At 42.3% G+C, this 22,683-nt stretch overlaps 1 protein-coding gene across 5 annotated transcripts in view; it reads left to right on the top strand.

Moving 5' to 3' along the window:
• Positions 1 to 368: 368 nt before the first annotated feature.
• eef2kmt (eukaryotic elongation factor 2 lysine methyltransferase) overlaps positions 369 to 22,683 on the top strand; it is a 70,546-nt gene continuing 48,231 nt past the window's right edge. For 3 of the 5 annotated variants that reach the window (XM_068003107.1, XM_068003105.1, XM_068003104.1), the window contains exons 1-6: positions 369 to 590; positions 927 to 989; positions 6,229 to 6,309; positions 6,707 to 6,808; positions 18,478 to 18,611; positions 19,187 to 19,497. In XM_068003107.1, coding sequence (XP_067859208.1) covers positions 384 to 590; positions 927 to 989; positions 6,229 to 6,309; positions 6,707 to 6,808; positions 18,478 to 18,611; positions 19,187 to 19,497 — 898 coding nt within the window. In that variant the 5' untranslated portion in view covers positions 369 to 383. Of the gene's footprint in view, positions 591 to 926; positions 990 to 3,254; positions 3,556 to 6,228; positions 6,310 to 6,706; positions 6,809 to 18,477; positions 18,612 to 19,186; positions 19,498 to 22,683 lie in introns of those variants that run through there. The other 2 variants (XM_068003108.1, XM_068003106.1) reach the window with 2 other exon arrangements.

Consider the following 22,683-nt stretch of genomic DNA (forward strand, 5'->3'; position numbering starts at 1 on the left):
TCTGGAGTATTGTGTGCAGTTTTGGTCTCCTTATCTGAGGAAGGATGTCCTTGCACAAAATCCCCCGGGCTGCGAGGAGCATCGTCCGGGAGATCCATGACCCAATCCGGGATGGAAGTTTCTTTACACCGGAGGGTAAATATTATTTATTTTCCAGTAATCAGTCAACAATCACTGCATTATCCCTGGGGATAGTTCCTTTCCAAATGATGTTACTGGACATTTGCCCCTCCTCCCAGATCAGCTTTACTGTCTCCCCTTTTACTTCTGTTCTTGGTTTGAACAGAGCCAACAGCTCCTCTCTCGACCACAGGGCGCCATTGGCTCTTCTCCATCCACACTGTGGTCACCACCTTCCACCCAGGTGGCACCGCCTGCCGCCGATGACCCGGCAGTGCTGCTGTCGCCGGGGCGGGGCGGGGCGGGGCTTCAGTCGGAGGGAGAAGGGGAACGCGGTGATGAGCGGTGATGGGTCATTGGAGGTCCAGAACAACGAGCTCGAGTGGCGGGAGCGGGAGGAGCGCAGCTTCTTGCTCAATTTCCAACGTTCGTTCTTCGCCATGTGCCGCCTGGACAACTTCCCGATGGCGGTGAGTGGGCCGCGCGCTTCGGTCACTCACGGTCACATCGAGTGGCCATTTTCAGCCGCGCACTTTTGGTGCAACATTTAAACTGACTCCGTGTGGTAACTCCAGCCGGAGCTGTGGTTCCACCTCCACCTCCAAGAACCTCGTTTGTTTCTTTATTTCCCTTCCTCAAGTTACTTTTGTTGCTCTGTTACGAAATATACAACTGTGGCGTTGTATTTTGTAACTCATTTCTTTTTAATAGATGACGTCGTATAATGGCCCCAGTTGCATTTTGAACTAAATGCTGAAGTGCTTTGAAGTTTCAACTTTTAATTTGATTTTTAATTATTTTTTTAGGAACTTGAAGAAAGGTTGAGGAACAACAAAGATTTCACTTTATTGCAACAGATTTTGCGGCAGGTATACAGTAGTACTGGATTCCCGTTGTGTTAAGTGTAATTTGAGATGGGAGGTTATGGAGACAACTTAATCTATTCGTCCTCATTTATAGATAGGTGTAAATCCACGTACTAAGTCCAGCGTAGTTCAAACGTAATTGGAACAGAACCAATAATATCTCAAGGTGCATGGGTGAAGGACTATTAAAGTTGGAGAAAAAAATGAGACTGGGGAGTGCAAGGTAAGTAGCTCACATACAGCACTGTCATAAAAGATTTTAAAAATGTATTCATTTGAATTGTTTTGTAGAGATTCAAACTTTTCCCTTCTCACAGGAGACAGCTGCCAGGAAGAGGGGTTTCAACAACCTGCATGCCCTCCTGGATGAAATAGAGGGAAGGCTCCTCAGCTCCCCAACATCCCAGTCCTCACATGTGGTTAGGAGGTGGACATGGTCGGAGATGGCAGAGGCACTGAGTGCCACATCAATTATGTCCAAGACGGCAGAGCGGTGCTGCAAGAAATTGAATAACCTGACCTGAGTAGTGAAAGTAAGACGCTCACCATGCTGTACCTTTCTCCCTCACCCACTGTGGTCACCATACTTGAGTATCTAAGGCAAAACTAGTTGATCATTGAGAACTCCTGTAAAGATGCAGACCAGTAGTTTGCTCAGTTGTTCCACACACTCAAATGACTGCAAGCTAATTTTCTCTATTTTATTCTTTTCAGGGCAAGAGTGCGCACAACACCCTGGTGAGGGCAAAGTGTTTGTGGGGGAGGTTTCCAAACCTCCGGTCTCTGACCCCACCACCACAAGAGGGAGGATGTGAACCACTGTGGCTGTGGGCAGGGGAGAGGGAGGGGGAGGAGATGGAGGGAGCAGACTCTTGCTTTGTGCCAGACTGGGGTGGGTCGATGGAAAGCTAGAGCTTCACATCGCGCTCTTTACTGGAAGTGCAGTCTCACTCTCTTCAAGCAACCCCCAAGCAGAGTCAGTTACCTGGCTCTCCTCAACCGGGTACCAGCGTGGACACATTCCACTGGGGCAAGCAAGTGCTTCAACACCAGGAGAGCACTCTAGTGTCAGAATCCAGTTTCGGGGAGGTGCCACAACCTCTCCGGAGAGACTGGCTAGAAGGTGGTCATGAACTGCTGAGTCAGTGGAGTGTGACTTGATGGCTGCAGGCTGAAGAGGCCCCTGCTAGTGGAGCATCAGAGGGGTATGTGGACTCTGGGATCCATCAGCAGCAACATGGTGCTTCTTGCATGTTATGCTGTGATGCTCAGAATCAACTTCACACAGGTGATGTTAGAACAGCGAGAACCAATGCAGCAGGTCCCACCCCCAGCAGGGGACGGTGAGGGAGAAGTTGGGGATACCATCTTGATGGAAGCTCAGACCTCTGCTCTTGAGGCATGAGGTGACAGGCTGGAGGGCGTGATGAGGTGTGGCTTCCAGTCTCTTACTGAGGCTTGTGGGATCTTACTGCTGCCATCGTTCCACCCATCAGGGTGATCGCTGGGGCTTTAGATCAAGACCATAGTGAAGGGCAGGAGGTGCGGTCCAAGTGCCTGCTAGCGGCAGCACTGCCCTGGGCTCTGGCATTCCAGCAGCAGGCACGGTGCCCCCTGTACACGGCAGGTTGCACGAGGCATCTCTGGATCTCCATCGTGGGATGCAGGCAGGAGCAGCCCTGGTCCAGGAACACACGGCTGTCAGCCCGGCATCTTATCACCCCGTCCCATCTCTCCGGTCCCGATGGGACCACGCAGGGTGGCATTTGGCTGAAGGGATCGTCTAAGCGTTGGTGCCAAGTGGGGTGCCTTGAGGGAGTAGGGTAAATTTAAATCCCGTCTCTACTACCTCTTTCTCCTCCTTTGTTGTGAAGGAGGAAGCTGCCTGACTGGAACTTTGTATCTGTCACAGTCATGGTCTGCTGATATTGCTGCTAATGTTTAAGATTTTCAAAAGTTGCACAAAATTTCTAATGTTTACATTGTTTGAACTCAGGTTTCCAATGGTTTGTAATGTTTATAATTGTTGATTAAAGGTATTTTCCTGTAAATAGTTCAAATTTCTAAACAGAGTTTAACATTGCAAAAAAAAACTTGTAATTTAAATGTTTCTGGGGATTTATTTATGTAAAATTCTTTAAAATTTCTAAATATAGTTTAACTTTTTCAGTTTGCATTTCAAGTTATGAAACATTTTTGTAATAAAACACTTTCAAGTTTGAGAGCTGTGCCTGACTTGTTTTCTGGTTGTGATCTCTACCATGGCAGGAGTTCATTGAGTGACCTCTTGAAGAGATGCCTCCTGAGGATGTGCCATGTCCCTTTGCTCCGGCTTCACAGGATCTTCTGCCTCTATTGGCTCCTCTGGCAAGGTCCAGACTTCTAGTAATGGCGAAGTTGTGCAGGCGCAGCATACAACAACAGTCCAATCTATTCTCTGGGGAGTTTTGAAGTACACCCCCCAGACCTGTCCAAGCCCCCGAAGCGGCTTTTTAGCACCTGATCTGGTGGACGCATGCAGCTAATTGTACTTCTGTCTCCTCCACTTCGCTCTGTGGGGCGCGAAAAGGTATCGTCAGTCATGGCAGCGGGGATAATCCTTGTCACTGATTATCCATCCTTCCACTGGGCCCATCTCCAAGCATGACAGGTACCTCTGCTGCATGTTCACATGTAATGTGCAGCTGGGCATCACAGACCACTTTGCCGTTGAAGGAGTGGAAGTCCTTTCTGTTCGTGTAGCTTTGCAGGTTCTACAGGGGAACCTTCAGTGCCAATTGTGTTCTGTCATTCACTCACTGTATTCTTGGGAAGCCAGCAATCCACTGCAGACGTTCCAAATTTATGAACACCCCAGCCCTAAGGAACAGGGCATCATTCATTTGCCAAATGCAGGCCCACACTGTCTCTTGACTAATCTGACACAGGTCCCCTGTGGATGCTCGCAAGGATCCAGACCCGTAGAAGTTGAGGGCTGTGGTCACCCTCATTTCTACAGTTAAGGCTATGCTACATGTGGACTGGGGCTTTAAATCAAGTCGCACGGTGGTCTCCTTTGTAAATTGCAGCCAATGCACAGTCAGATCCTCAGACATCTCCTGGAATGTTAGTCGAGGTTTGTATGCTCTTGTGTACATAACTCGCAATATAGTAATTGATTTGCACTCTAGTTAAATATGGAGGAAATTCAAGGCCTCCACTATTCAACCCTAGGGCTTGGCAGTGCACATTGCTGGCTCAGATTACCAGATGGAGGAACAGATTACTTTAAACTGGCCACTGAGATTCTTGAACTCCATACGATTGTATATTTGCTCAGACAATCTGTGTGCTTATTTTTTAAGTTGGTAAGAAACCTAGCAGAACAAACAAAACACAATTGACTAGTGTAGTTTGCCATTTTTCTGTAAGCCCAGACCTAAGGTTCCCATCCAATACAGGAATTGTTATAGGATTGGTAGCCTTGAAATGTATGCTCGTCTTTGAACTTCCCAGGAAACTTTAAATCTGGTCCCCACTGCTTATAGCATGTATTTGTGGGAACACGATTTGCTCGCTATACGTGATGGCTGGTATAATGGAGTATGGTCTGCATGTCACGGCTGGTTAATGTAAGAAATTTCTTTACTAATGGAATAATTCCTCCTAAACATCACCTCATGACCGGTATGCTGACACTTTCCTCATCTTTTTCTCTTTTATCCCCCCCCCCCCCCCGCCCCCCCCGCAACCAAAAAAGAATCATAAAAGAAAGTTTGGGATGTCCGCCTGTTTAAATATCATAGAAAGCCAATAAGTTAATAACACTTGCCGTTAATATAATTTAGCCTTTCATACACATCGGACTGACTGCAATGTTCTCAGTTTTCCCCCTACCAGTTCATGCTGGCACTGTTCTTCCACAATTTTCTCTTTACTCCTACCTGTTGCTCTGGAGCAATTGAAACTTTCCTGCATGCAGTGGGCAGTAGCTTTTGTAGATCAGGAATTCCTGTACATAACAGTGTAGCAGACTTTGGATTCCTGGAGTAGCAGCATCAGGTAGCAGAAGGGGAAAATTGATTTTAATCCACAAATGCCGACAGGCAGATGCGATATCTGAAACATGGGCAGCTGCAATGCACACAGACCAGGGTATATTAATGCCTCGGTGGCTGTGCACCTCTGTGAAATCTGTACCAAACATTTATTAAGTTATTGATCAGGAATTGTAGAAATCTGTGAAGCCTAGAAATTGCCGTTAGTGTAAAGTATTTTGCTGGTTGCAATTGTGCCATATTATTTGTGGAATAGCCTCTTAAGTTTGTCGTATGAGTGAGTAAGCAAAGCTGTTTCTGCCCAAAATAAACGGAGCACTTAAGACATCATAACCGGCAACTTTGAAATTGACGTTAATGCAAATAACGCTGATAAAAGCGACTGCCCATTTCAAATGTGGACGTTTTAGTGATGGGGACTGTACTGACATCAAAATTGTGAATCCATTAGAGTGAGCACATAGTGCAGACACCAAATATCAGTACGCTCCCTATCATGACAGAAATGAACCAACAATAAGATAAAACTGCCGTATATAAAATTGCAATATAATAACACATGGCAAGGTGTGTCTTGAAGACTTCTTTACACAGACTTGTGAGGCTGTAGAATTCACTTCCAGGGTTAATGATTGAGGCAGAAACTATCTTAACGTTCAAAATTAGATTGAATAGATGAATGAAGGGACATTTGAACAGGATGGGTACATTTGATTGGAACTATTTGTTCATGTGGATGGTAAACGCCGATATGTACTGGCTGAGTGGCCTGTTTCTATGTTGTAACTGCTATGTATTTCTATGTATACATTTCAATGAAGACTGAAATTCATGATTAGATTACACACATCGTTGAAGATTCTCGATTGTGGTCTTACAAGTTTGGTGTACAATCTGTTCTCACAATTTTTAAATTAATGGCAATGTTTCTTTTGAAAATGTAAATATTAAATATTTAATTGAGGAAATCCAGAGGATCAGATGACAATCCAAACAAACAAAAACACAATTAATTTATGCCAATGATGTTTCTTCAAATTACTTCTTGCTGTTTAAGGAGTGATGTGCAAGGTATGTGCAGTATAGTACAATGTGTTACAAGTTCGCTTCTGTCTATATCTGCATTGAACACATTTCATTAAAATAGTAGTTCAATTGATTTGTAAGAACTATAACTAATTTGCATTTCTCAATTATTTTGTTAGACAGTTCTTCATCCTCTTTGCAATAAATATCCTCCTTCGGTGAAGTACAGAAGACTTTTTCTAGCTGAGCTAATTAAAAAGGTACATTTTTCCTAACTACAGTCTTGACAGTTTGAAGAATTGCTTGTGTAGGGAAATAATAGTTAAACCTAAAAAAAAGCATATTTACAAGGGATGACACTTGATTATTTTATTTTTCAATTGTAAACCTAGGATAAATGTTGTAAATAGAATATCACAGCCAACCACAAGATATGATAAATATTGCCCTTTTTGAGGTGACCATAATTCAGTTTGTGATTTTTGTAACTGATGTGTTATCCATTAAGCTGCGTCTGTGAAATTACTTACGATGTACATTATAGCTGGCCATGTCACTCCATCTGTTGATTTCATTTTGTATACATGTAGGATATTAGTCATCTGATTTTTCTGAGAAATCATGTCTGCCAAAATAAAATGTTTCTTCTTGATGCAGCATGAAATCACAAGCACTGAGCGTCTAGATGATCTGTATGATGCACTGGGTGAAGTACTAAGATCAGAAGATTCAAAGATGTGTCACAAAAATTACTTTCTGGTAAGTGTACAATTCATTCATTTTGTACAAAATCGAAGCATTTGGCACAAAACCTAGTGAAAGTAGAATTGTAAATATTCAAATCACTGTAAAGTTTATAACAATGCATACAGCACGTATGACTTACATTTAGTGGTTAAAAGTGATTAGTTAGCAGGTGTGTTTGTTACCATACCCAACTCAATAAACAAGCGACAATGCATCTGAGTTCCCATTTCAGTCTTGCTGCCGTGGGATATAATAACCAAAAGTGCCTTGGGGGATGGGAGGAAAAAATCAGATGGTTAGTCTCCAATGGGTCTTGACTCCCTGAAGCTGGCCAACAGCAGCGTTCACTCTAAGTCAGGAGGCATCTAGGAATGTAGGAACAGGAATAAGCCATTCAGCCCCTCTGGCCTATTCCGCCATTCAGTTAGATCATGGTTGATCTGCACCTCAATACTATTTTATCGCCTTTGCTCCATATTCCTTGATAACCTTACCTAACAAAAATCTATCTACCTCAGTCTTGAAAACTCCAATTGTCCCAGCATACACAGCCTTTTGGGGGACAGAGTTCAAAATTTCTCTCACCCTTTGTGTTATAAAAAGTGCTTCCTGATTTAACTTCTGAATGGCCTAGTTCTAAATATAAGATTATGTACCCTTGTTCTTGATCCCCCCCCCACCCACCACCAGAGGAAATAGTTTCTTTGTATCTACCCGATCAAATCCTTTTAACATTTTAAACACCTTGATCAGATCACCTCTCAATCTTCTTTACTCAAGGGAATACACACCAAGTTTAAGCACCTAGCCTCATAATTTAACCCTCTAAGTCCTGGTACCATTCTGGTGAATCTGCGCTGCACACCCTCCAAGGGCAATATATACTTCCTGAGGTGGGGTGCCCAAAATAACGCAGTATTCCAGATGTGGCCGGACCAAGGTTTTACACAACTGAAGCATAACTTCCTCCCCTTTGTATTCCAGCCCCCTTGAGATAAAGGCCAACATTCCATTAGCCTTCCTGATTGCCTTTTGTACCTGTCTGCTGACTTTTAATGATTTATGTACTTGGACTCCCAAATCTTTTTGCTCCTCTACAATCCCTAGTTTCTTACCATTTAGAAAATGCTCCTTTCTTGGGTCCAAAGTGGATGACCTCACATTTGCCCACATTGAACTCCATTTGCCATGGCTTTGCCCACTCATTTAATCTGTCTGTGTCCTATCTGCACTACTTACTGTCCCTCCTAACTTGGTGTTAGCCTGTGAGGGACCAGGAAGGGACGAGGTTGGGGAGGAAGAGGCTGCATTCCCCCTCATAAGGGTACAAAACCTCAAATGAAATAAATTTGGAGTTAGATACTTTGCCACAATTTAGATATATCATCAAAACAACTGTGGAAAATGTTTATGGCTGTTGCAGTACGTAATAAGCATGTTTTTTATTAATGTGGTGTAAACAATGTCAAAATAAGCATAACATCAAATGATGTGGCAAAGATACTGTTTTTTAAAGCCAAGTCATAGAATGGTTACAGCACAGAAGGAGGCCATTCGGCTCTTTATAACAGCAATCCAGTTAGTTCCATTCCCGCGTTCTTTCCCCATAGCCCTGCAAATTTTTTCCCTTCAACTATTTATCCAATTCCTTTTTGAAAGCCATGATTGAATCTGCTTCCACCACCCTTTCAGGCAGCGCGTTCCAGACCATAACTATCCGCTGTGTAAAAAAGTTTTTCCTTATGCCTTTGGTTCTTTTGCCGATCACCTTAAATCTGTGTCCTCTCGTTCTCGACCCTTCCGCTAATGGGAACAGTTTCTCTGTATTTACTTTATCTCAGGTCAACTCAACTCCGGTCAACTCATATTATGGTTATGTTCCATTACTTTTATCAGTTTGATTCCAGAAGAATGTCTCCTTGAGTAGTTAAACTTCGCATTCACCTGTAGAAAGCATGGTCTTTAATATACCTTACTCATTCTTATCTATGTTCAGTTAGAAATAGGCTGGCTATACGTGATTAGGAACAGTAGCTTTAAATTTATTTTCAGTTTTGTTCTATATAAAAGTCTTTATGCAGAACCTGAATTTATATGGTACATATATTGTATATAACCTAATATCATAGTAAATAGTAAAAAGATTGTCAAAGGAAGGGTGGGGCCAATTAGGGATCAAAAAGGAGATCTTGTGGAGGCAGAAGGCATGGCTGAGGTACTAAATTAGTACTTTGCATCTGTCTCCACAAAATAAGAGGATGCTGCCAATGTCACAGTAAAGGTCGAGGTAGTATAGAAATTGGATAGGATAAAAGTAGATAAAGGGGAGGTATTTAAAAGGTTGGCAGCGCTCAAAGTAGAAAAGTCACCTGGTCCGGATGGAATGCATCCTAGGTGAGGGCAGAAAGGGTGGAAATAGCGCAGGCTCTAGCCACAATCTTTCAATCCTCCTTAGATTATGGGAGTGCCAGAGGATTGAAGGGCTGCAAATGTTACACCCACGTTCAAAAAAGGGGAGAGGGATAAACCCTGGAACTACAGGCCAGTCAGCCTAATGTCGGTGGTGGGGAAACTTTGAGACAATTATCCCGGACAAAATTAATTGACACTTGGAAAGACGGGTTGATAAATGATAGTCAGTACAGATTTGTTAAAGGCAAATCGTGTCTGACCAACTTGATTGAATTCTTTGATGAAGTAACGGAGAGGGATGATGAACGTAGTGCATTTGATGTTTTGTATCTAGACTTTCAAAAGGCCTTTAATACATAATAGACTTGTTAGCAAAATTGAAGCCCATGGGACTAAAGGGGCAGTGACAGCGTGGATACGAAATTGGCTAAGGGACAGAAAGCAGAGAGTAGTGGTGATCGGTTGTTTTTCAGATTGGGGGGACAGTGGTGTCCCCCAAGGGTTGGTATTAGGACTATTGCTCTTTTTGATACATATTAATGACCTGGACTTGGATATACAGGGCATAATTTTAAAGTTTGCAGATGATACGAAACTCGGAATTGTAGTAAACAGTGAGGAGGATAGTAGCAGACTTCAGGAGAACATCGAGAGACTGGTGAAATGGGAAGACCCATGGCAGATGAAATTTAATGCAGAGAAGTGTGAGGTGATGCATTTTGGAAGGAAGAATGAGGAGAGGCAATATAAATTAAATGGTACAATTTTAAGTGGTGCAGGAACAGAGAGACCTGGGGCTTTACGTACATAAATCAGTGAATGTGGCAGGATAAGTTGATGAGGCTGTTTTAAAAAAAAAAAAAAGTATATGGGATTATTGGCTTTATAAATGGAGGCACGGAGTACAAAAGCAAGGAAGTTATGCTAAATAAAAAGAGAAATTGCTGGAAAAGCTCGGTAAGTCAGGCAACATATGTGGAGAAAGAATCAGAGTTAACATTTCTGGTCGAAGACCTTTCGTCAGAACTGCAGTATTTTGCTTTTGAAGTTATGCTAAACTTTTATAATGTGGAGATGCCGGTGATGGACTGGGGTTGACAATTGTAAACAATTTTACAACACCAAGTTATAGTCCAGCAATTTTATTTTAAATTCACAAGCTTTCGGAGGCTTCCTCCTTCCTCAGGTGAAGTCAAGTCTATTTTCACATCGTTCACCTGACGAAGGAGGAAGCCTCCGAAAGCTTGTGAATTTAAAATAAAATTGCTGGACTATAACTTGGTGTTTTAAAATTGTTTACAAAACTTTTATAAATCACTGGTTAGGCCGCAGCTGGAGTATTGTGTCCAATTCTGGGCACCACATTTTAGGAAGGAAGTCAAGGTGTTGGATAGGTCGCAGAGGTTTACTAGAATGGTACCAGGGATGAGGGATTTCAGTTATGTGGAGGGATTAGAGAAGATGGGATTGTTCTCTTTAGAGCAGAGAAGGTTAAGGGGAGATTTAATGGAGGTGTTCAAAATTTTGAGGGGTTTTGATACAGTACATAGGGAGACACTGTTTGCACTGGCAGGAGGGCCGGTAACCAGAGGAAACAGATTTAAGGTAATTGGCAAAAGAACCAGAGGGGAGATGGGGAGAACTTTTTTTACGCAGCGAATTGTTATGATCTGGAATGCACTGCCTGAAAGGGAGGAGGAAGCAGATTCAATAGTAACTTTCAAAAGGGAATTGGATAAATACTTGAAAAGGAAAATTTGCTGGGCTATGGGGAAAGAGCAGGGGAGTGGGCTAATTGGATAGCTCTTTCAAAGAGCCAGCACAGACACGATGTGCCGAATGGCCTCCTCTGTGCTGTATGATTCTATGATTCGGTTTAAAGTAGTTGTGGAAAAGGACAAGGAACAATCAAAGATGAAGATACTCAACTGGAAGAGGGCTAATTTCAGTGAGTTGAAAAGCGATCTGGCCCAGCTGGTTTTGAAACAAAGATTGGCAGGTAAAACAGTAAACGAGCAATGGGAGGCCTTCAGGGAGGATGTAGTTCGGGTACTGACTAAACACAATCCTATGAGTGGTCCCAGCACCGATCCCTGTGGAACATCACTTCCCACCTTCTGCCAGTCTGAGTAACTACTCTTAACCCCTACTCTCTTTGTTTTGTAGCCAGCTTGCTATCAATTCTACTACTTGTCCCGTGAGTCTACATATGCTCTGACCTTAGTCATGAGTCTACTATATGGTACCTTATCAAAGGCCTTTTGAAAATCCATGCATATTACATCTAATACATTACCCTTGTCTAACCTTTCTGTTACTTCATCTTCAAAGCATGACCTTCCCTTTTGAAATCCATGATGACTTTTTAATTCTATTTTCATTTTCTATATGTTTTTCTATTACATCTTAGAGTAAAGATTGCATTATCTTTCTTACCACCGACATTAAGCTAACTGGTCTATAGTTCCCTGGACTTGTGCTATCTCCCTAGCAAACCTAGTTGAATTTTTGAGGAGGTAACAAACGTGGTAGATAAGGAAGCGTCTATGGATGTTATTTATACGGACTTCCAGAAGGCATTCGGCAAGGTTCCGCAGAGATTGTTAATAAAATGAGAGAGCATGAAATTGGAGGCAACCTATTGGCTTGGTTAGGAAATTGGTTAGGAGGTAGGAGATAGAGAATAGGGATAATGGGTATGTACTCAAATTTGCAGAATGTGACTAGTAGTGTCCCCAGGGATCTGTACTGGGGCCCCAGCTTTTCACTATATTTATAAATTACTTGGATGAAGAAATAGAAAGCCATATATCCATGTTTGCTGATGACACTAATTTAGGTGGCACAGTAAATAGCGTAGATGGAAGCATAAAGTTGAAAGGGACATTGATCGATTAAGTGCCAGGCAAGACCATCTCCAACAAGAGAGAGTCTAACCACCTCCCCTTGACATTCAACGGCATTACCATCGCCGAATCCCCCACCATCAACATCCTGGGGCTCACCATTGACCAGAAACGTAACTGGACCCGCTACATAAATACTGTGGCTCCAAGAGCAGGTCAGAGGCTGGGTATTCTGCAGCGAGTGACACACCTCCTGACTCCCCAAAGCCTTTCCACCATCTACAAGGCACAAGTCAGGAGTGTGATGGAATACTCTCCACTTGCCTGGATGAGTGCAGCTCCAACAACACTCAAGAAGCTCGACACCATCCAGGACAAAGAGCCCGCTTGTTTGGCACCCCATCCACCACCCTAAACATTCACTCCCTTCACCACCAGCGCACCATGGCTGCAGTGTGTACCATCCACAGGATCCACTGCAGCACCTCCCAAACCCGCAACCTCTACCACCTAGAAGGACAAGGGCAGCAGGCACATGGGAACACCACCACCTGCACGTTCCCCTCCAAGTCACACACCATCCCGACTTGGAAATATATCGCCATTCCTTCATTGTCGCTGGGTCAAAATCCTGGTTCATCAACACCTTCTCAAGGACAATTAGGGATGGGCAATAAATGCCAGCCTTGCCAGCGATGCCCACATCCCATGAACGAATAATAAAAAAAATGAGTGGGCAAAACTGTGGCAGATGGAGTTCAATATGGGGAAATGTGAGGTCATCCACTTTGGACCTAAGATAGATCAGACAATTTTCTAAATGGCGAGATGCTAAGAACTGTGGATGAGCGTAGAGACTGAGTAATTTCTGTACTTGAACCCCTAAAAGCTAGTGGACAGGTACAAAAAATAATTAAAATGACTAATGTAATGTTGGCCTTTATCTCGAGGGCTGGAATACAAAGGGGTGGAAGTTATGTTACAGCTGTACAGATCTCAGTTTAGACCCCATCTGGAGTACTGCATGCAGTTCTGGGCATCATACCTCAGGAAGGATATTTGGCCTTGGAGGGGGTGCAGCGCAGATTAACCAGAATGATACCGGGGCTAAATTATGAGGAAAGGTTGCATAGACTAGGCTTTTATTCCCTTTAATATATAAAATCAAGGGATGATCTAATTGAGATGTTTTAGTTGTTCAAAGGAGCTGGTAGGGTAGATGGAGAGAAACTATTTCCTTTGCGGGGGGAGTCCGGAACAAGGGCATAACCTTAAAATTAGAGTAAGGGCGTTCAGGGTTGATGTCAGAAAGCACTTCTGCACACAAAGGGTAGTGGGAATCTGGAATTCTCTCCTCCCAAAAAGCTGTTGAGGCTAGTTCAATTGAAAATTTCAAAACTGAGATTGATAGATTTTTGTTAGGCAAAGGTATTAAGGGTTACTGAACCAAGGCGGCTAGATGGAGTTAAGATGCAGATCAGCTATGATCTAACTGAATGGCGGAACAGGCTCGAGGGGCTGAATGGCCGACTCCTATTCCTATGTTCCCTTTTTAAATACAGGAATAATATTAGCTGTCCACCAGTCCTCTGCACTAGTCCCTTTTCTAATGAATTTTTTAATATATATATGCTTCTGCTATCTCTTCCCTAGCTTCTTTTGGTATGTGCAGATGCATCCATCCGGACAATGGATTTTATCCTCTCTAAGTTTGACTACTTTATCAATTATCTCCCCCCTTTCCACCTTAAATGTTTTGATATTTTTTTGAACTCTTCTTCTGATGTCAGGTCCACCTTATTAGTCTCCCTGGTAAATACTGAGCTGAAGTAATTATTCTATATTTCTGCCATTTCACTATCATTACCTGGAAACAGGAATAGGCCACTTAGCCCCTCGAGCCTGTTCCGCCATTCACTGAGACCATGGCTGATCTGTGACCTAACTCCATATACCTGCCTTAGCCCCATATCCCTTAATACCTTTGATTAACAAAAATCTATCAATCTCAGATTTAAAATTAACAATTGAGCTAGCATCAACTGCCGTTTGCGGATGGGAGATCCAAACTTCTACCACCCTTTGCGTGTCTCCTAACTTCACTCCTGAAAGTCCTGATTCTGATTTTTAGGCTATGTCCCCTAGTCCTAGACTCCCCAACCAGTGGAAATAGTTTCTCTCTATCTACCCTATCAGTTCCCCTTACTATATTGAAAACTTCGATCAAATCACCCCATAATCTTCTAAATACAACCCTAGTTTGGGTAATCTCTCCTCATAATTTAACCCTTGGAGTCTAGGTATCATTCTAATAAATCTACGATGCCACTGCACTCCCTCCAAGGCCAATATATCCTTCCTTAGGTGCGGTGCCCAGAACTGAACACAGTACTCCAGGTGTGGTCAAACCAAAGCTTTGTATAGCTGTAGCATAACTTCTACCCCCCTTGTATTCTAGACCTCTAGATACAAAGGCCAGCATTCCATCTGCCTTCTTGATTATTTTCTGTACCTGTCCATGATGTTTTAATGACATAGACCCCTCAGTCTCTTTGGACCTCTACTGTTTTGAGCTTTTCACCATTTAGGAAGTACTCTGATTTATCCTTTTTAGGTCCAAAGTGGATGACCTCACACTTGTTTACATTGAAATCCAGTTTTGCCCATTCACTTAATCTGTTAATAGCTCTCTGTAATTTTATGCTTTCATCTACACTGCTAGCTATCTTTGTGTCATTACCTTGAGTTTATCTTATCCCTTAGTGGCCCCTATCCCTATCCTGATTTTCCTTTCATTTATCTGCCTGTAGAATAAGTTACTGTTTCTTTTTACATTGTTTGATAATTTAATTTCGTAGTTTCTCTTTGCTTTCCTAATTGTTTTTTTTACTTCTTTCCTGATCCCTTCGTATTCCCTTTTGTCATCCTCTCCTTTTATTGTCTGTGTACTTAGTCTATGCCTCTTTTTTTAGTTTCAATTTTGCCCATGTCTCTTTATTCATCCATGGTGTTGCATTATTGGCTAGTTTGTTCTTGTTTTTTAGCAGAATATATTTCTCCTGAACACTATTGATTACCGTTTATCTCTTTATTTGTCAATATTTTTAGGCAACCCCTCAAAATTAGCTTTTTTTCCAATCTATTACTTTGGTCTTTCTCGATCATTATGTTAAACCTTATCATGTTGTGATCGTTATTGCCTAGATGTTTCCCTATGCTCACTTCTCTTATTTGCTCTGGTTCATTTCCCATTACTAGATTCCTCTCTTGTTGAGCTTCTTATGTACTGAGTAAGGAAGGAGTCCTGTTTACACTACAAAAACTCCATTCCCTTTTCCCCCTACACTACCTCTTGCCAGTTTATTTGGGACTACTTGAAATCTTCCATGATTATTCTGTATCTTTTGCTCATGGATTTGCCTACATGTTTCTCCCTCCGCTTCCCTTCCACTATCAGGTGCTCTGTAGAATACCCCTATTAGTGTGATCGATCCCTTCTTGTCCTTTGTCCCAATCCATATGACTTCTGTTTCTATCTTTGTTAGTTATGTCCCTTTAATCTACTGCCATTATGTTATCACTCTTTAGTACAGCTATCCCTCCTCCCTTTTCTGTGCTTTCCAAATATGTTAAAACTTGCAATATTTAATTGCCAGTCCTGTTGCTTTATGTAGCCATGTTTCAGTTTTCCCACCACATCGGGTTTCTCGCTATGAATTATTGCCTCCAGTTTCCCTGTTTGTTTCGGATGTTGTGCACATTGTACAGGCAATTTAATTCAATTTTATTAATTGTCCCTCTCACTTTATTTTTAAGACATTTTATACTTTTGTTTTTTAAAAAAAGTATCTGATCTCTGACCATTTATGTTACCCTTATTCCTTACCTTAGTCTGACCTTTATTCTCATGTCCTATTTATTTTATCTTCTGGCTTATGTTATTTTCACCAGATTCGTCCCTCCATGTTACCAGACTAAAGTCGTATCCACAGTGCTATTTATTCTTTCCACTAGGGCCCTGGTCCCATTCCAGATCAGGTGGATCCTATCCCATTGGTACAGCTCCTTCCTGACCCGGTATTGGTGCCAGTTTCCCATAAAGTGGAACCCCTCCTTCCCACACCACTATTTTAGCCATGCATTTACCTTCCTGATCGGTCTATCTCTATGCCAATTAGCAGGTGACTCGGGTAAGTAATCCCGAGATTACCACCTGTAGGTCCTGCTTTTTAATTTAGTTTCTAGCTTCTGATACTCCATTAGCAGGACCTCCTCCCTGTTCTTCCCTATGTAATTGGACCATGACAACTGGAACTTCCCCCTCCTTTTCCAAGTTCCTTTCCAGTTGCTCCGAGATATTCTTTACCCTTGCACCAGGTAGGCAACACACCCTGGACTCTTAGTCGCCTAATTATAGAATCCCCTATGACTACAACCTTTCCATTCTGCTCCTCCGTTTCCCCCCCCCCCCCCCCCCCCCCAAAACCCGGCCCAACTTGGATTGCCTCCTGCTCCACAGTTCCATGATTAGCATTCTGACAACGCTCCCTGCAGCCTTCATCCTTATCCTCACAGGTAGCAAGTACATTGAACCTGTTGGATAGGACCAGTGTCTGCAGGACCTCCTTCTCTACCTCCCCTAGGTTATCCCTACCCTGCTGACAAAGTCACACACACCCTTCCTGCACCTGTGCTTTCCTCTGAGTAAACTATCCAGAAATTCCTCCCCCCTCCCTTATGTGTCGGAGTGTCTCTAACTCGCACTCCAACTCAATGACTCTGAGCCAGAGTGTCTCAAGGCAGAGACATTTCCTGCAGATGTGGGACAATCTCGCTGCCACAAATCCCCACATACTGCAGTCCCGACACACTGCCTGTGATGCCATTTCTAATTTTATTTATTTATTTATTATCAGTAATCAATTTCTAGAACCAATAGAATCATTTGAGGTCTAGATTATATTTAGTAAATAGATTTAGCTTTCGATGGATTTCAAATTAATTAATAATTAATCTCTGATTATTTATTTATTAACATAGAATTTGCAGCACAGAAACAGGCCATTCGGCCTAACAGGTCTATGCCAGTGTTTATGTCCACACAAGTCTCCTCATCTAACTCTATCAGCATAACCTTCTATTCCTTTCTCCCTCGTGTTTATCCAGCTTTCCGTAAATGCATCTATGCGATTCGCCTCAACTACTCCATGTGGTAGCGAGTTCCACATTTTAACCTCTCTCTGGATAAAGAAATTCCTCTGGAATTCCCTTTTGGATTTATTGGTGACTTTTTTATTTATGGCCCCTAGTTTTGGACTCCCCCACAAGTGGAAACATTTTCTCTACATCTACCCTATCGAACCCCTTTCATAATCTTAAACAGCTCTAAGAGGTCACCGCTCAGCCTTCTCTTTTCTGAGAGCCCTAGCCAGCACAGTCTTTCCTTTTCCAGTGCCTCTATATCCTTTTTTATAATATGGAGACAAGAACTATGCACAGGACTCCAAGTGGTCTATTCTATGAAGCGACATGGTGAGCGGTGTTTCACAGGGATCTGCATTGTGGTGGCACTTACTGTACATAGAAATAATCTAAATTTAAGAATTGAGGGAAAAATATTGAAATTTGCTGATGACATCAAATTGGATGATATGACATTGGAACATGGGGTCAAAAAACTGCAGGAGGATAGAAAGGCTGGTGGGATGGGCAGATAGGTGGCAGATGCAGTTTAATGTAGATAAATATGATATAGAGAAATACGATATCATATATTTTGGAAGAATAGGGAAAATGAAATACACGTTAAACAGTAAGATTTTAAATGGAACGGAGAGCAGTGATGTTGGAGTACAGATACACAGGTGATTTAAAAATCGCAGCGCAGGTATACGGCCATGAAAAGGCTAACAGAATCCGAGGTTATATATATATAGAAGTATGGGATACAAAAGCAATGAGGTACAATCTTGTACAAGATCGTAGGACATAGTTGGAGTACCGTGCACAGTTTTGGGTGTTCAATTATAGGAAAAATATAAAATAAATTGAAAAGGGGCACTGTAGATATACCAGGATGTTTGCAGAGATAAGAGGTTATAGTTATGAAGAGAGATCTGTAAAGTGAGTTTTTTTTCACAAATCCCGAGAAGGTTAAGCGGTGACTCAGGTGGAGAAAGTACAGACTTGACAACTGAATGCCCTGTTTCCATGCTGTAATATTCTATAATTAACATCTGTACATATAAGCAGATGTTTAGGTATAGTGAAATGTGTTGTATATAATTGGCCATTTTTAAATGTTTGCTTGTTAAGAAAAATATATGTAATAAATTCCTATTGTCCACGGCATTTAATTGCTCAAAAATGAGCAGTGGGAAAAAATGTTTCTGTGCTTTGACTTCAAAAAAAATTGTTATTCAGTTGTCAGGAGAGTATATTACACTCGCTGAAAATGTGGCAATAATCTCTGAAGGAACCACTGGTCTGGTCACATGGGAAGCTGCACTGTACTTTGCAGAATGGGCGATGGAAAACTCTGAGGTGTTTAACTGCAGGTCAGAATTGTTAGAATCTAAATCCCATGCATAAAATAAACACTGGAAGTGGTAACAATGGGGATTGATTTTACTCCTGTAAAAAGGAAATTAATATTTTCTGATTGTCTTGTACTTAATTTAAAAAGGGATAAAATATATTTTATGTTCTCCCATCTTTCAGTTCTCCCATATACCAAGGCAAGAAGCGACTGCACCTCTGTCAATGCTGCTCTTCTGCAAGTTACAAGGAGGTGTAAGAGCATGGCCCGGGGTGACTTGCTTGGTGATTTTTTTTTATGTAACACATCAAATGCGATTGCTGAGATAGGGAACTCCCTGTCTGAGGAATCATGGGAAATTCATAAATAAATAATACAACTCCATGTTGGTTCACCAATGTATTGAATTGTCTTTCTATTTTTATATATTACAATTTTTTTAACTAATTCTTTTATAGTTACAAAACTCAATGGAAAATGCTTATAGCTCTGTTATAACCTAATTAACTATTTTGTTTGGAAAATTATCAGTCATTAACATGCTGCTAATGATCCATTTTTGAAGGAAGTAATTGTAAGCTTTGTCTGTATCAGAACCATTTTGGAGTTGGGTAGTGGAATTGGCCTCACTGGAATTGCCATCTGCAAGACTTGCACCCTCAAACAGTACATATTCAGTGACTCTCATCCAAACGTACTTCAGCAACTCAGGAAGAATATTTTTAGTAATGGCCTGCTACTAGATTCAGATACCTGGAACTCAGTAGGTTCTGAAGTAGAGGTCAAGAATAACAATGGATCTGAAAAAGGCCAGAGACCAAAAATTACTGTTGTGGGACTGGAATGGGCAGAAGTTACCCAAGAACAAGTTGCAGAGCTTCAATCAGATATCATTATTGCAACAGGTATCAGTTCATTCTTGAAGATTATCAGTTTTCTTGATGATGCATAAGAAGTCATACATATACAGAATGTTCAATGGTTGAAAGTACAAGACTGTGATCTAATCAATACTTTCAGATAAAATAGCTACATAAGGAAAACTAGAATAGTTTATAACTATTATCTGAACCCTGAAGACTTTGAACTCATTAATGCTCATTAAGGTTGCTATTTGTTTCTACTTCCTTAACTTCAGCAATTCCTGTACTAGAAAAGCTCTACAATTGATGTATATAATTTTCTTCTGATGTCATGAGTAATGGCCTGCTACTAGATTCAGATACCTGGAACTCAGTAGGTTCTGAAGTAGAGGTCAAGAATAACAATGGATAACAATGGATCTTGATAAATTGGGCCAGTGGGCCGATGAATGGCAGATGGAGTTTAATTTAGATAAATGTGAGGTGATGCATTTTGGTAGATCGAATCGGGCCAGGACCTACTCCGTTAATGGTAGGGCGTTGGGGAGAGTTATAGAACAAAGAGATCTAGGAGTACAGGTTCATAGCTCCTTGAAAGTGGAGTCACAGGTGGATAGGGTGGTGAAGAAGGCATTCGGCATGCTTGGTTTCATTGGTCAGAACATTGAATACAGGAGTTGGGATGTCTTGTTGAAGTTGTACAAGACATTAGTAAAGCCACACTTGGAATACTGTGTACAGTTCTGGTCACCCTATTATAGAAAGGATATTATTAAACTAGAAAGAGTGCAGAAAAGATTTACTAGGATGCGACCGGGACTTGATGGTTTGACTTATAGGGAGAGGTTAGATAGACTGGGACTTTTTTCCCTGGAGAGTAGGAGGTTAAGGGGTGATCTTATAGAAGTCTATAAAATAATGAGGGGCATAGATAAGGTAGATAGTCAAAATCTTTTCCCAAAGGTAGGGGAGTCTATAACGAGGGGCCATAGATTTAAGGTGAGAGGGGAGAGATACAAAAGGGTCCAGAGGGGCAATTTTTTCACTCAAAGGGTGGTGAGTGTCTGGAACGAGCTGCCAGAGGCAGTAGTAGAGGCGGGTACAATTTTGTCTTTTAAAAAGCATTTGGACAGTTACATGGGTAGAGAGGGATATGGGCCAATTGGGACTAGCTTAGTGGTATAAACTGGGCGACATGGACATGTTGGGCCGAAGGGCCTGTTTCCATGTTGTAACTTCTATGATTACTGCAGCCTTATTGAAAAATAATCTGCAGTTGATAATGAAGAAATTTTTTGTGCAGCATATGGTTAGATGCTCTGTCTACTCCTCAAATCAGTAAGGTTCTTACACATTGAGGTCAGTGTTCATAGTTTATTAAGCATACAGTAATTGCAACAGTGCTTAACATACACTTAAAAGTAATTACAACCACACCAGGTCATAGGTTCCCCACTGAAACGCGTTACAGTTCTGAGCTCAGCATATGAATGTACGAAGTTGATGGGCAGGAAAAGACCAGCTGGTCCATCAAGCCTGCCACACACCACGGTGGCCGGAGCATCGTAACTAAATATTTCCTCCCTCTCCCACCCTGGCAGCCATGTAATCTCCTGGGAGAGGCAAAAAACCCAGGACCAATAGGGAATAAATACTTGGAAAATTCCTCTGACCCTCCCCCCCCCCCCCCCCCCCGGCCAAAGGCAATCGAAACCAGTCCAGGAGATCACATGGACAAACTGTTATCTGTAAAGACACTTACCTTCTATATGATGCGATCTCTGCCCCGGGCAAGCTCCCTCTTGAAGACATACAGGGAGTCAGCAACCACCACAACAGCCAGCAATGTATTTTAGAGGCTCACTACTCTTGGGAAAAGAACCACTGGCTAACATCCAGTCTATTCGTACTCTTACATTGTTTAAACTCGTGTTCCCTGGTCCTCCCTAATCTGTTAAACTGAAATAATCTATCAATAGGGATGCTATCCAGTGCTTTAATTATTTTATAGATCTCTATGTCTGCGCTGCTCTAAAATAAATAGACCAAGATCCTTGAGCCTATCTGAGTAGCTGAGGTTCTTTAAGCTAGGAATCATTCTTGTAGCTCTCCTCTGGGCCTTGTCCACAGCCACTATATCATCCAACATGTGGGGGGACCAAAACTGGACCTAGTACTCCAGATGCGGTCTGACCAGTGACCTGTATAGGTACAAAATGGTGTCCTTTGATTTATACTGAATGGTTCTATTAATACAACCCAATACTCTGTCCTGGATGGTGTCGAACTGCACTCATCCAGGCAAGTGGAGAGTATTCCATCACACTCCTGACTTGTGCCTTATAGATGGTGGAAAGGCTGTGGGGAGTCAGGAGGTGAGTCACCCGCCGCAGCAGACCCAGCCTCTGACCTGCTCTTGTAGCCACAGTATTTATATGGCTGGTCCAGTTAAGTTTCTGGTCAATGGTGACCCCCAGGATGTTGATAGTGGGGGATTTGGTGATGGTAATACCGTTGAATGTCAAGGGGAGGTGGTTAGACTCTCTTGTTGGAGATGGTCATTGCCTGGCACTTGTCTGGCGCAAATGTTACTTGCCACTTATGAGCCCAAGCCTGGATGTTGTCCAGGTCTTGCTGCATGCGGGCATGGACTGCTTCATTATCTGAGGGGTTGCAAATGGAACTGAACACTGCAATCATTAGTGAACATCCCCATTTCTGACCTTATGATGGAGGGAACGTCATAGATGAGGCCGTTGAAGATTGTTGGGCCAAGGACACTGCCCTGAGGAACTCCTGCAGCAGTGTCCTGGGGCTGAGATGATAGGCCTCCAACAACCACTACCATCTTCCTTTGTGCTAGGTATGACTCCAGCCACTGGAGAGTTTTCCCCCGATTCCCATTGACTTCAATTTTACTAGGGCTCCTTGGTGCCACACTGGGTCAAATGCTGCCTTGATGTCAAGGGCAGTCACTCTCACTTCACCTCTGGAATTCAGCTCTTTTGTCCATGTTTGGACCAAGGCTGCAATGAGATCTGGAGCTGAGTGGTCCTGGCAGAAACCAAACTGAGCATTGGTGAGCAAATTATTGGTGAGTAAGTGCCACTTGATAGCACTGTCAACGACGTCTTCCATCACTTTGCTGATGATTGAGTGTAGACTGCTGGGGCGGTAATTGGCTGGGTTGGATTTGTCCTGCTTTTTGTGGACAATGTGGGCAACTTT

The sequence above is a fragment of the Heptranchias perlo genome, chromosome 22 (assembly GCF_035084215.1).
Source record: "Heptranchias perlo isolate sHepPer1 chromosome 22, sHepPer1.hap1, whole genome shotgun sequence".
Lineage (NCBI taxonomy): Eukaryota > Metazoa > Chordata > Chondrichthyes > Hexanchiformes > Hexanchidae > Heptranchias > Heptranchias perlo.